At 39.7% G+C, this 15,370-nt stretch overlaps 1 protein-coding gene across 1 annotated transcript in view; it reads left to right on the top strand.

The window, feature by feature from the left end:
• The window catches only part of TNR (tenascin R), a 104,513-nt gene that overhangs the window by 87,539 nt on the left and 1,604 nt on the right, over positions 1 to 15,370 (top strand). Inside the window, exons 17-19 of the mRNA XM_027868539.1 lie at positions 5,625 to 5,776; positions 7,784 to 7,880; positions 9,286 to 9,447. Of these exons, the coding sequence (XP_027724340.1) occupies positions 5,625 to 5,776; positions 7,784 to 7,880; positions 9,286 to 9,447 (411 nt within the window). The remainder of the gene's footprint in view (positions 1 to 5,624; positions 5,777 to 7,783; positions 7,881 to 9,285; positions 9,448 to 15,370) is intronic.

The following is a 15,370-nucleotide window of genomic DNA, read 5'->3' as shown; positions in this document are numbered from 1 at the left end:
AAGGAAGGAAGGAAGGAAGGAAGGAAGGAAGGAAGGAAGGAAGGAAGGAAGGGATTATTTCCATCTGCATTCAGTTCTTTTCAGAATTCCATTCATTCAGAACTCCATCAGTTCTTTTTCTGGAGATGGGTAGCATTTTTCATCTTAAGTCCTTCAGAATTGTCTTGAAACATTGTATTGAGCAAAATAACTAAGTCATCCACAGCTGATCATCATACAAGATTATTGTTACTGTGTACTATGATCTCCTGGCTCTGTTCATTTCATTTTGCATCAGTTCATATAAGTCTTCCCAGGCTTTTCTGAAACCATCCTGCTCGTCATTTCTTATAGCACAATAGTATTTCATCATAATCATATACCACAACTTGTTTAGTCATTCCCAGATAGATGGGCATCCCTTCAATTTTCAATTCTTTGCTACCACAAAAAGAGCTACTATAATTTTTTTTACACAAAGGTCCTTTTCCTTTTTCTTTGTTCTCTTTAGGATTACAGAATTGGTAGTGGCATTGTTGGGTCAAAGGGTGAACACAGTTTTATAGCCCTTTGGGCATAGTTTCAAATTGTTCTCCAGAATGGTTACATCTATTTGCAACTCCACCAAACAGTGTATTAGCATCCCAATTTTTCCACATGCCCTCTAACACTTGTCATTTTCTTTTTCTCTCATATTAGCCAGTCTGATAGGTATGAGGAGGTACCTCAGAGTTGTTTTAATTTGCATTTCTCTAATCAATAGTGATTTAGAGCATTTTTTCATATGATTATTGATAGCTTTGATTTCTTCTGAAATCTGCCCATAGAACCACATTCCTTTAACCAAATCAAGCTATTTATTAACAAAGCATTCCCTTTTAATTACCTCTTACCAAACAAAATTATGGAACAAACTTCAAAGTTGTATATTCGTAAAGCAGCCAAATTTCATGTTGCTCAAATGAGTGTTTCTTTATAACCTAGTACTCTATATAACTTATGGTATTAGCTCCTAAATCTTTCAATATCCCTCTGGTTGGGTACTAGTTGCCTGCTAAGCATTATATTGTGCCCTGAAGATAAACTCTTTAGGTCCAATTTTAACTAATTAGTAATTATTCTCTAAATTAGACTGTTTCCACCCAATCTGGGAGATCAGTAGTAAATTGCTTCCTCTCCTTCTTTCAATTCTCCTAAAATAAAACTAAACAGTAAACTAGACATTTGACTCTTTGGTCCACTAAAGAAATTTTTTGAACCAGAATTCCAGCTCCAGGGCTTGGTAACTGGCTTGAGCTGCATCTGGTTCTTTAATTATGTGCATGCAGGTTTTATAGAAATTCATTTGAGTTCAACATCTCTTTGTTAATCACCAATGTGCAAGGCACTGTCCTATATCCTTGGATATATATTGGATATATATCCAAGTCTTCTATTGGATAAGTAAATCCTCTATAACTATATGTTGACTCATAGAGTACTTTGTAATATTTAAGTCAACAAGCATTTATTAACTACCTAAAATGTATTAGACACCGGGATTACAAAGGAAGGTGAAAACAGAACCTGCCCTCTAGGAGTTTATAATCTAGTGGTTTATAATCTAATCTTTAAGGCTTTATAAACTTTCACACACATGTAAATTTGAGCTAAAATTATTATGGTGATGATCGATGAAAAATGAGTCTTTTGTGTGTGTGTGCCTGTGTGTGTTTCAATACAAAAATGCTTTATGTAGTGTGAACGTATAAATCACTAGACTCATAGAGGAGTAGAGTTCAGGTCTAGAGCTGAAATAATCCCTGCTGCCAGCGGTGTCCAAAACATTAAATTTCCACTGGGGGGCACTCCACTTGGACTTCCTCTCCTTAGTCATTGAACTCATTTGTCCACCATTTTTCCCAGTGCTTGCTGCTCTTCCTGTTCTATGGGAATGAGAAGATAAAATATGGGATAGGACTAGGTGATAATCTGATCAACTCATTGTAGTAATATCATATGGGAGTTTCTCAGGAGCCCCCCTAGTTTCTAAACCAAATGTGCATTCTAAGTAACAAAGACCTTTTGAAGGAAATAAATAATTATTTTATATATCCATTTAAACTTGTGTAAAAGAAATTCCTGAAGAATTCCATGGCTTTGGCAGGGTAGTATAAAACCTGTAGGACTTATTCAATTGTGAGACAAACAGAGATTAGGTGACTTGCCCAGAGTCACATAGCTAATAAGCATGAAATGCAGGATTTCAATCTAGTCTTCCTGACCCCAAACCAAGAATACCACCCACTAGTCTATCTTATTGATTTAAGTAAGGTTGATGTATGGCAGTAAGACCCGCCCCTTCCATTTATGAGAAGTTTGGTTTTGAAAAGGATGGCAAAAGAACTTTTCTAGAAAGAAAAAGGATGAAATTGACTTTTGAAGGATATAATGTCCTGCTCCTTTCACATCTAAACAACTTATTTGCTAAAAGGAGCACAAAAATATGTATTTGAGAAACAATTTTAATCTACTTGTGAAGAAACAGCTTCTCCAATAAAATGAGAGACAGATGCTGTTAGGAAGACAAGATAGAGGATAATACTTCTGATGAATGAATTAACAAGGGCAGAGAAATTATTGAGGCTTCAAGACACTGTGATCTCTCAGCTCATTTGCATGTGACTGTTTTTAGAGTTTGAGAGGTTATAACTTACAAAATAGTAAATCAATCAATTGTTTAGACATCATGGGAAGATTTAAAAAGAACTCGATTTCATACCTAATAGGTGAATTTCATGAATTTTACTTGATCAAGGAAAAGATGAGTCACTGACCACAAGGAGGCTCTGTTTCAAGACATTAGAAGAAATGAAGAATTCATTAGGAAAGTGAGCTAACCAAAAGGCTTCAACAACTGTGCTCAGAGATGATGATTGGAAGAGAGAAACTTCTTTGCAAATTAGCTGAAGAAAAGCCTGGAAAAGCGGTTTCTGGGAAGCTCATTGGAAGAAAACTGAACTCTGGTATGGTTTGAGCTATTGCTCTCCAGCACCAAGTACAGCTTAAAAGAGATGATACCTCTGAGAGATGCCTAGTTGTTCTCTCCTGTCCTATTTGGTACAAGAGGGAGAGACAAAGAAAAAGAGACAGACTTTGAATCTGTTTTGATGCAAGAAGAGCTTGGGAGCTGATTGAACAAAGCAGAAGCCTGTTAAGTGAAGAGCCAGCTGGACTTGTCTTCATTGTCCGAAGAGTTTTCTGAGTGATTTTGCTCCAAACTTTTATTTACTGTAAGAGGAGGATGAGAGATAATCAAACAAAGCAGAATCTTGTTGAGTGAAGAGCTGACTGGACTTGTCTACTTTACTCAGAGAGTCAACTTGAGGAACATTGCTGTTCTCCGGCTTAATGGAAGTCCTTGTCACTACTTGTCAGTTGTTAACAGGTTCTCTGAGCCTTGTTAAAGACAATTGCAAGTTAAAAAAGTTCTTTACTATTTCATCAGCTCAAAAGAAAAAGGAGAGACTTTGCCCAGCAGGAGAGTAATGAAGACCAGAAGGGAAGCAGCTAGTACAGCAGTAGCTTTGTGTGGTATAGATTATTGCTGAAGGAACCAAGGACATCAAGACCTGCCATATAAAGTTGTGAGATGCCCTTGGCACATGTCATTCTCCACTCATGTGCCTCCTGCTAGGTTTCTATCATTGTGTGCCTACTCTTCCCTCTGGATACTATAGTAGAAGAGTGTGACCCAGGTTTATATGTACTCTGATGTTTTTATTATTCCTGCATTTTCATTATATTCAGTAACTGTGATGATTATTCTTGCCTTTGCCTTATTGTTAAGTAAATGTTTTGCATTTAAAATCTAAAGCCATCACAGTGTCTGGTTTTATATAAATATACATTCTAAATGTACATTGGTTAGACCTCAGGAGCTATAATGGCAAATAGTAGGAGTATATCCACACATACAAACATATACACAATAAGGTTACCCCCTAGTACCCTAAGCAAGTTTGTGGCATAACTGTATGGTAACGATCCTTCTCTGGGAAACCATGATCTGTCTGTGTGAAAGCAGGTTGGGTGAAAAAAAACAACCAACAGCAAGAGAAAGGGGGTGTGTAACAGCCAGATTACACCTCTATATGAATTAAATAAATTAATAGAAATGAACAAACTAATACAGATGAGGCTGGTTTAAAAATCTCTCTGGAATTGTCTGCTGTCTTGGGAAGGGGGGAGTGGAGAGAGAGAGGGAGGGAGGGAGGGAGGGAGAAAAATTTGGGACTCAAAATTTTACAAAAATGAATGTTGAAAACTATTTTTACATGTATTTGGGAAAAAATAAAATACTATTAAGAAAAAAAGAAAACAAAAAAACCCCTGAAAAATAAAGTTCTTTGAAAGGTTGAGGAACTTTTTATTTAAATGATAGAAAATATATTAATATAGTTCAAATAAAGCTAAAGTTCAAATAAAACTGGGAATTGAAAAAAAAACCTTTCTGGTGGCAGTGTAGTACACTGGTAAGTTTCTATAACAACTGTACATGCCATCCAATGTGTTCCTCACTGATTGCTAATCAGTCAGCCACATTTAATTAGCATTTAGTTAGGTACAGTTACTAAACATATATGGCACAAATAGTTGTTACAGAAATGTCATCCCCAAAGTCTAGGGCATACTCTCTCACAAATATACACAGAGCCGGGGAAAATGGGTACACACTTAAAATACAACATCAAGGCATGCACACAGAAAACACATGTACAAACGGGTAATGCACACCCTTTGTCAAATTCCTGTGAGTCATCTCTTTTGTGTTCCAAGGATAAATGCCTTTCTAGAGTTCATGGTGTCACTTTTCTATGGCTCCAAAAGTTCCTAGTCCCTGAAGCAATGTATCGAGTTTGTCCTCTCTCAGCTCCAGGCTGATTCATTCTCTCCAATGACATGGTCAATATGTGAGCGAGGGTTGAGAGTGACACTCTCTCTGGACTAAAGCATCTTGCCCTCTAGCAGAGATATTCTTGCTTAAAGAACACTGGAAGCGTAACTGATGTGTTGCTAGAATTGTCCTCTTATATACATAGGCCAATAGGTGCATCTCATTTTTTCAGCCAGTCCCAAAATATTTCCAGCATGTCATCCTCTGATTTCATCCAATGGCTCTTCTCCCCTAAAAGATTACCAACTGTTGTACTAATTCATAATACTCTGCTCCCTAGAGGTTTGCCTATTCAGGCACATCATAGCAGCAGTTTTTAAGACAATATAGAGTGATGCTTAGAAGCCTCAAGATCTTTTGAAAGGTAGCTGACAAATTGGTTGCCTGAAATGCTTACTGATTTATTATGACCCATACATAACTGACCATAATCAGCAGTTAAAAAACTATAAAGCATATCTTGAATGGATAGAATGTACTTTTTCTCACAGCACAATTCAAGTATTTATTTGCCTTATTGTGATAGTTCCAGGTAGGTGTTCTGGTATATGCATGTTTGTATGTGTGTGTGTGTGTGTGTGTGTGTGTGTGTGTGTGTGTGTAGATATATTATCCCCCCTTCAAAAAACTATTTCTCTGCTGGCAGGGACTAGTACAAATGGTTAAAGAAATGGCCATTCTTAGGAAATCTCCCTTTCTCCCTGTCCAGGGGGTCGGGTGTTCCCTCATCCTCAGGACTGTGCCCAGCATTTGATAAATGGAGACACCCTCAGTGGGGTTTACACCATCTCCATCAATGGGGACCTGAGCCAGAAGGTCCAGGTGTACTGCGATATGACAACTGACGGGGGCGGCTGGATTGTAAGTAACAATGAGATTTCTCAGAGCCTCTGAACATTCACAGCATTCTGTAAATTCTTTTTTCTTTTACCATACCCTCTTATCCGTCACCGCAATTCAGTCTCTCCCATTTCTTCAGTTTCCTGGAAACCCTATTTAGTGGCCCAGACACAGACAAGTTAAACAACGTGGAAGCAAGTAAGATTAAAACTGGGAGAGTCAAGAGAAGGAACCAGGAATTTGGGAGACAAACCAGGATTCTCTACCTTCCCTCTTATTCCTTTCCCAAGCATTGTTAATTCAGGAGGAAGAGAAGGGAAGGCGGAACAGCATGCTCCAGAGGAGCCATAAACACTGAAGGTCCCTGAAAATTCCCTGATACTCTTAGTGAGAGCCACCATGATACTAGTGATGGTGGTAGAGATGGTGACAGGAGCAGGGATGCTGAGGTCTTGAACCCTGAACACCCTTGAAAGAGAAAAGGAAGCAAGATGAGTTTAATTCCAGGTACTTAGCAGGCACACATAGAAGCTCTTCTGTGGGCCTTAGCTATAACAGGCAAATGGGGTGAAGTGCTTTTGTAGTTCTACATGTCAGTGGGTTGGATAATCTCTTAAAGAGGCTCCTCCTTCTCAGTCCTACTGTGTAAAGTCAAATGTTGGGAGACAGACAGAGGCATGTGGACTCACCCAGGATCAGAACCTTAGCACCCCTGCTCTTGGCACCATCTCTATCCCCATTACTATTATCACTCTGATTCTCACCAAGAATATTTGGGAATTTTCGGGGACCTTGAGTGTTCAAGACTTTGAATTCAGAAAAGCCTCATTTTCTGGGCCTGTTGATAACTATGCCAGGGCTGTGGCATGAGGTGCAGGCTTGAGAATAAAATGAATGACTCTCCACTAATGCTTGAAACAATGTAGGTTATCTCAGAATAAATGCCTTTGCACAGGGGTCCTCCATGCCTAGAATGTACTCCCTCTTCATACAACATATTAAAATTCCAAGCTTCCTTTGTCTTCCCTGTTTATCCCCATTTCTTAGTCCTTGCTTCCTGCCATCATTTTTTGTTTATTTTGACACTGTGTGGTATGTACTTATCTCTGTTTGTGTTGCATCAACTCAATCCATTGAAGCTTGAAAGCAGGTACAACTTTGTTTTAATCATTGTGTCCTAAGTGCCTAACATGGCTCCTTGCACAGAGTAGGTTCTTAATAAATATTGGTTCGGTTGAATTTTTTAAAAATTGGAATGCTCCTAATGTCTGACCCCAGCATATCCCTGGGCAGCTGAGAAGTGAGGGATGAGAAGTCCTATAACCCAACCTTCTCCCCAACCAACCCTACCTCCCCCCACCTCACCCTGCCCCACTGACAGAGCTAGCCTTTTCAAACTGCTGAAAATGGGTCGTTTTTGAAGAGTTAAATGGTACCTCTGTTCGTAACAGCTGCTCTTGGGAGACATTCCCTTTTATATCTCTGACATATGTGTGCCTGCTTCTTAAAGCATAATTGGAAATTGAAGTCGAAGCTGATTTATTGGAGGGTAAATGAAATTAGCACTTAAACAGCTTGGAAAGTGAATGATTTGCAGTTACTTTGCCTCCAATATGATGGTGTCAGTCACTAGTTGATGAGAGTCATTCCCTTTCTTTTGGTGAAAAACTCCTATTTAACAACATAGAAAAGCATAGGGCTAGGACTACCTCTTCTAACCATTCTGAAGGATTTATGCATACTTTTGTTATTGTCCACATTCAGAGAGTGAACATGATTGCCAATATAACACCCAATCCTATTAGAAGAGTGTAGACATAGAAAGAGGAGCAAAGTATCCATGAAAATAACAGGCCCAATACTGATACCTTGTTCTGTTGGGGAGAGAGACAGAGACAGAGACAGAGAGAGAAAGACGGAGAGAGAGAAGAAGAGAGCGAAAGAGAAAGAAAGAATCCAAATCTGCCTGATGTTTGCCTAGTACCCATCTGTAGCACCCATTCTCATTTCTCCCCCTTGCCTTTTTAGGTGTTCCAGAGACGGCAGAATGGCCTGACAGATTTTTTCCGGAAATGGACAGATTATCGTGTTGGTTTTGGAAACTTAGAGGATGAGTTTTGGCTGGGTATTGACCCCCTGCTTTTCTTTTCTGTGCTACTTTGACATCGTGTCCATCTCTTACCTCTCTGTGTCCACCTCGGGTTCCGAGGAACTCTCTTCCCACTTACCTGCCCCATCTCCTTGTGTCTGCTCAGAAAGCTGACAGCTCCCAAATTGTTCTCATTACCTTTCACTCTGTTTGGCTTCTCTATTGATCTGTTTTTATCTTATTGTGGTATTTCCCCCTTTGTGCTAGCTCTTCTAGCCTCATTAATAGTCTGTTATGTTGATGGGATTTGACATGAGAGAACTACAAAGGGATAGAGCTGCCCAGCTGGGGTAAACGGCAGAGTGAGTTAACAGGGGGGTCTTTCATCTCCAAGAAGCAAGGCACCAGCCAGCCTTAGGTCACAAGAGAAATGAGTCCAGTCATTTCGCTTAGCTCCACGGAGAAATGTTATTACCCACTTTGGGAAGGAAATAGGAAAATTAAGAAGGCATTAGAGGTGACTGGCAATTTCCTGGAGGTCCAGGACTGGCAGGAAGTAGGGATCAGAACGGAGCGGCGTACAGACAATCTCTGAGGTCAGTTCTCGATGCCAAATTAGAATCTGCCCCCATATGAAATTTGACAGAAGTCAGACAAGGAGTCTAGAGGAAATTCAACAAACTCGGTCTTTCTTTTTGGTCAGACAATGAAAAGCGCACTGGATTTGGAGTCCAAGGAGCTAGGTGTGAATGCTGTTTCTGCTACTTACTCCCCATGAGCCTTAGGAAAAATCACTCTAGGCTTCCGCTTGCTCAAGGCCTAGATGATCTCTAATGTTCTTCCAGTTCTAAATCCTGTGACCCTATGTCAGTCGTTATGGGAGTGATGGAATGGCAAGCAATCAAGTAACAAGTATTTATTGGGCATTTATGACATGCCCAACACAAGCACCGTAGAAGCATAGGAAAGATAATAAGGCAAAAACCAAATCAAGAACTATTCATCAAGGATCCAAACAAAAAGAAAGTAAAAGAGGGTCTTTGCCCTCATACAGCTTATAGTCTAGCTGGCAAGGCAAGACAAACACACATAAAACAATGAGAGTGTGATTTAATTCTGAACAATATGGTACTGACTACAGCAGTTCGAGTAGGAATTCAATTCAGGAAACATTTATTAAAAACCAATTATGTGCAAGGTATTGCATTAGGCACGGGATAGACAAAAATGAAAATGAAATTTTCCCTGCCCTCAGGGCTTTTATTCAATTGGGGTGGTCAGGCTTGGGGGCGGGGGAAGATGTCTGGCTGCCTCTTCTATCCCATGCTATGCCATCTCCTCTGCATTCAACACAAGTTTCATGGACACAGACTCATTGTTCCTTCTCTTCCCAAGCTGCTCTGGCTGAGGTCTCACTCAAATTCTTTGCTCTTCTCTGCAGGGCTGGATAACATTCACAAGATCACTTCCCAAGGGCGATATGAGTTGCGGATAGACATGCGAGACGGCCAAGAAGCAGCTTACGCCTATTATGACAAGTTCTCTATTGGGGACAGCAGAAGCCTCTACAAGCTCCGCATAGGAGACTACAATGGCACTGCTGGTACTTTCTTGCCCCCATCCAGAACCCAAGGGCCACAGGGACCTGGCAAAGCTGGTGGGCTTATGAAGCTCATGGATATTTCCACATACAAGTGATTAACTCTCTTTCTGGCACAAAGCAGTATAGTCTACTAAGAGTGTGGAACTGAAGAGATAGGAGGGCTTGGATCCTAGCCCTGGTTCAGTCCCTAACTAGCTATGTGGCCTTGAACAAGTCTTTTAACATCGTGCCTCAGTTTTGTTATCTATAAAATGGGGAAGATAATACCCACTCGATCTCAAAAAGTCGTGAAGATAAAATGAAATGACCTAAGTAGAAGCACTTTATAAAGCAAAAAGTTCCACGTATATTATTTCTATCATTCAGATTAATCAATAAATGGCTCATCGTTCTACATTTTAGTGAATAATTATTTGGATGGGAGTTTCCTAGTGACAATGCATGTAGCTTTGTACCAAAGCTCCATTCCAAATAAGAGGTGATGTACTCCAGGGCCCCTGTTCTTGGAGAAGTCCTACCAGTACAAATTAAGGTCCCCAGGTCAGGGAGGCAAATAAATCAGTCAATCAAGGAGAATTACCTATGCCCTCACTGTGAGTCAGGCACAGCACTAAGTGTAATGGGCTCACTTTATTTTTAACATTTTACTTCTGTTTTCATTCCTTTGCCTGAGGTACATGCATGCTGATTGCTTCTGCCTAGGTTTTTGGTGGCATTTCTGCTAAGTAGAGCTCTTTTGCTATTGTTTAGTCATTTTTCAGTCATGTCTGACTCTTTGTGACCCCTTTCTGGAGTATTCTTGGCAAACGTATTGGAGTGGTTTGCCATTTCCATCTCCAGCTCATTTTTCAGATAAGCAAATTGAGGCAAACAGGATTAAGTGACTTCCCCAGGGTGACATAGTCTGAGGTCAGATTTAAACTCAGGAAGAGGAGTCTTCCTGGCTCCAGGCCCCACACTCTATATACTGTACTACCTACTGCCCCAAGCAAGGCTCTAAGCCCCTATTATTCTGTCATTAATTTTATCTAAACAGACACTCTGATCTGTTCCCAATCTTTTGTTAGGAGCATCAAGTAAGATAGTATATGCAAAGGTGTTTTGCAGACCTTAGAGAGCTATATAAATGAGAGAGCTTTCAGTATAAATCCATAGACCATCTTCTCCAGTCACTCTGAACTAGCTTGCTATGTTCTTTGCTGCTCTTACTGGCTGAGCTTTCCTTTGTCGTTGTGTATATATCAATGATCATCTCCAGTGACAATCACACTGTCTTGAAAAATTGCCACAAATCCTTCTGCTTAATTAGGCAATATGTTGAGCTTTGATAATAATATTAACCACAACTTGCATTTATAGGGCACTTCCCAAGATGCCTGTGTCACCTTATGTGAGCCTCACTAAAACCCTATATATATAATACAGATAGTCAATTTTTAAATTCTGGGACTGTGACTTGTGGAAGTCTTGGTTTGAAAACTCCCTCCATTAATGCAGAACAGCAATTCATCTGTCACCTGGAGTCTTAGGGAGTTGTCTGTGCGCAGAGAGATGAAGTGACTTGCCTTTGGTCACGTGACTTACTTGTATAGGGAGTGCAGATAAAAGAATTGGAACCCAGTTCTTTCCAACAATAAGGCCAGCCCTCAATCCACTGGACCATACTTCCTTTCAAGATACCAATTATTATCTCCATCTTACAGATGAGAAATCTAAGGTAAACTTAGAGAGGTAAACTGAATCACCACTGCCAATAAGTAGGAGAGCCAGAATTCAGATGAGCCTGAGAATTCCAGGTCCTATAGTGGTCTTTGTGTCACATTACTCTTAGATGTAAGGTCATCTTTATTCAGGTCTTGAAACACACTATTTTCAGTTGTTAGGTCATCCTTATTGTTCAGGTCTTGAAATAAAGCTGATTAAGCCAGGAGTGACCAGGAGACACTCAAACTCCTTTTTTACAATACTCAAGATTAATCCTATGCCTGTGGATAAACTATCCCTAGTCCTTGTTTCTCTAAAAGGCATAAGACACAAACCTTCCCAAAACAACATTTGAGGGGAAGCACAAATCTAATTTAAACCAGAGTTTTACAGTTCTTGGTTTCACTGAACTTGTCTGTCTCTAACCTTGTCATATACACAGGTGACTTTCTGTTTTTCTTTTCTGCTTAACCATATCTCATATAGAGATAGCTATGATGAGTTTTTATCAAACCATTTCTACTGGTTATAGTCTGATCTATTAAAGACAATTTCCTACTCCTAGCCTTGTGCTAGAAGGTGCTTTCATGAAAAAAAAATCACTTGATCTGCTGCCTATGTTCAGCAATCCTAGACAAATGGTTGTCTATCTTCAGCCTAAAGACCTAGAGGCAGAAAGATTTCATTGTCTTCCTCTCTTACAATTTTCAGAATCTAATATTTGTTCCAACTCCAGCCTCATTTAATTTGACTTGTTGCTCAATCTAATTTTTGGATTGACTCTTACCAGTTATGGGTTTATAAACATTTTCACTAGCTTTCACTCTATTTATCAGTGCCTTTTCTAGCCCCTCTAAGTTAAGTCTTTCCTACTGTTCTCCTCAGCACAAAGCTAAAAAAAATTAAGTCTTCATCTAGGACTGTAATAGGTGTCCAACATAAAATTACAAGTCCACTTGTCAACAAAGATTGATTGAATGCTAATATGAACTTAGCACTCTACTAATCACTTAACAAAAGAAGAATGAGGAGGCGTGATCCATGACCATAAAGAGTTTATGATATTTTTAAGGACATGAAATGGGATTGGATGGTAAATATACATATATATACATATATGTATGTATCTACATGTATATGTATATATCTACATGTATATGTAGATATATACATATATAAATTCAGATAAAAAGTACTATAAAATATTTGAAGGTAAAAGGTGTCAGGTCTGACTATGGCAGACATTTCCACAATTTTCAGGGACTCCATCCTGTCCCTAAAATGTGAATAAAATAAGTGGACAACAAGTCCTAAATTATGCAGTTATGATTATAAGTTTAAAAACCTAGAGAAGGGTGCTATCAATGTGAGGTAAGGCATTTGAGGAAGTCTTTGCAAAGAAGATGGACACTGACCTGGTTTTTATGAAGAGAATGGATTAGGAAAGTTAGAGAGGATTGTGAATGGTATTTCAGATGAGGCAAACAGCATGAGTAAAGGCCAAAAAAGTGATTATGACATATAGTGTATATAATCAGGGGGCCTGTCTGACCAAAATAGATCATATGAGCTGGGAAACGGTGATAAGTAATTTCAAATAGATTAGATAAACACAATACAGATAAGATTTAGACCTAGAAGGGACATCAGAAATCATCTTAGTTTTAGAAATGAAGAAACTGAGTCCCAGAGAATTAATATGACTTGTCCAAGGTCACACAGATTATAAATAACAAGAGCCAACATCCAGACCCAGGTCCTCTAGCTCTAAATCTCTTTCTTCTATACCATGTGGCCTTTGTGGAACCAAATTCAAGAAAGACCTTGAAAGCTAGACGTAAGAATTTGGACTTGATGCAATTGATGATAGAGACCTATTGTGTTATGAAACACAAGAGGAACATGATGAAAGTGTTCTTTGTGAAGATTTTGCAGGAGGGAATGGAGTAAAAGAGATTAGCATTGTCAAAGTTCACAGTTAAGAGGTATACTAATCATTGCAAACAAAAAGGCAACAAGAACCTACAGTAGAGTAGAAAGGAATTGGAGATTCAGAGCAACATTTAAAATGAAGAAATGACAACAGTTGGTGACATTGGATATAGGAAATGGGGGGGGGATTGAAGATGATTCCAAAGTTTCAATCCTAGGAGATGGGAAAATTGACAGAAATAGGAAATTGGAAAGGAGAGTCGATTTAGGTAGGGGAGATATGGTGAATACTATTCGGGACATATTGAGTGTGAGGTGATTGGGAAACATTCAAGTGAAATATCTTATATACTATGGGAAATTTTGGACTAGAGTTCCAGTGCATGGTTGGAACTAGAAATAAGAATTTGGGGATCATCCAGATAGGAGTGTTAGCTGAAGCTATGGGAACCAGAGCCATAGGAGCCCTCTACAGAAATAGCACATGGGGTTTAGGACAAAATTCTGGGTAGATGATGGAAAGGGAGTTAACAAAGGACATAGGAAGGGAGCAGAGACATTGGGAGATTGTCAGAAAAATGCAGTGTCATGAAAGGTAAGAGAGGAGACATTTACAGGGAAGAGTGGGTGGGTGGTAAATGAATGCCAGAGAGAGTTTAAAGTGAATGGGCATTGAGAAACAGGCATTGGATTTGGCATGGAGCTTGTAGTGACCTTTGTGAGAGCAATTTCTGTAGAGTGGTAAGGACAAAAATTAGATTGCAGGAAGTTAAGAAAGGGTTAAGAGTGGTTAAGAAATGGAGGCATCCATTGTGGACTACATTCGAGGAGTGTGTTGCCCTCAACTGATCAAAAGTAAGTTGGGTTCAGATCCTCAAGTCTAGACTGGCTTAGGTAGGTGCCATGAGGGATACAGTGTAGTTTTGTAACCAATCCCAAGAAAGCTGTCAGGAGCCCCAAGAAGAGCTCTCTTTTATTTGTAGGGTACAAAGTTGTTTGTTAATGTTATTTAAGGCAGATGACATTTAATCGTGTTTGAAGGTAGAAGTGCCAGGTCTAGGTTACTCACTTGCTATAAAACCTTTAATTTCCCTTAGGAAAAGATACAACTTCCTCAGCTTGACTCTGAAGGCCATCCATAAACTGGTTCCAATTCACATTTCTAGTCTTAGCTCCCATTATTTTCCTTCACTAACTCTACATTCCTAGGAAACTGGACTTCTAGCCATTTCCCCATGCCTGGGATCCCATCTCCAACCTCTGTGAAGTTGGAAAAGCCACACACCATGTCAGGGATGCATTCTTCTCCAATAATCACTGTCTTCATCTTCCTGACAAGAAAGCTGAAGCCTGAAGGCTCAGCTCAGGAGTCATCTTATTTGATTCCCAACCCTTCCTCCTGCAATGCCCTGGCACTTACTTGTCTATGGGACATTATCTCTATCCGGCCACATCTGGGTAGAAATGAGAACAATGGGCTTTTCATTTTTATCTTTGGATCTATCCCCAAAACTAGGTGTGTGTAGCAGGTATTTAATACATCTTTGTTGTACCGAGCACAAAGGAACATAAAGGAGCCCATGAAGTGGGAAAGATGGAAAATGCTAGAGAGGGAGAGTATAATTGTAGGACTGAGGTGTTAGAGGAGGAGGGATGGGATTTGGATCGTCAGAGAGGAGAGAAAACTTTTCCACTGAACTGGAAAGGAGTGTAAGATAAAACATAGGGAAAGTACTCTGTTAAAACTGGGGAGAATACAGCTCACACCAGATGCTCTCTGTCTTCTCTGTGAAACTGGATATGAATCATCTGCTGACAGGGGAATAGAGGAGCAAAGGATTAGAGATAGGAGGAGAAAGAATTACAAGAACCAGACTGAAGTTGTATAGTAGGAATCTGTAATGGGCCAGGTAAGAACAGAACAGTGACTTATATATAGCATCTTAAAGCTTGCAAAACACTTTACAAATATTATCATCTTGTCCTCCCAATAATCCTAATGAGAAAGTGCTGTTATTATCCCCACTTAGGAGACGGAGGTTGAGAGAGGTTAGGTAACTTCCTCAGGATCACACATCTAGTAAGTGTCTGAGGGAGGATTTGAACTCAAGTCTTCCTGACCCCAAGTCTGACATCTAGCTGCCTCTAAATAGATATGTGCTAGAATATGGATAATGAAGGCAATCCAGTGCTGGAGAACAGCATAGTAGCCTGGGTGAAAGGCCAGCATGTGAAGGACTCCAGGTTGCTGGAGAAGGTAGCATTGAAGTAGTCAGCCCTGGGGTGT

This window comes from Vombatus ursinus, unplaced genomic scaffold (assembly GCF_900497805.2).
Source record: "Vombatus ursinus unplaced genomic scaffold, bare-nosed wombat genome assembly UNPS02014789.1, whole genome shotgun sequence".
NCBI lineage: Eukaryota > Metazoa > Chordata > Mammalia > Diprotodontia > Vombatidae > Vombatus > Vombatus ursinus.
Note: the sequence above shows the minus strand (reverse complement) of the source record. Positions and strands in the feature narration are given on the sequence as shown.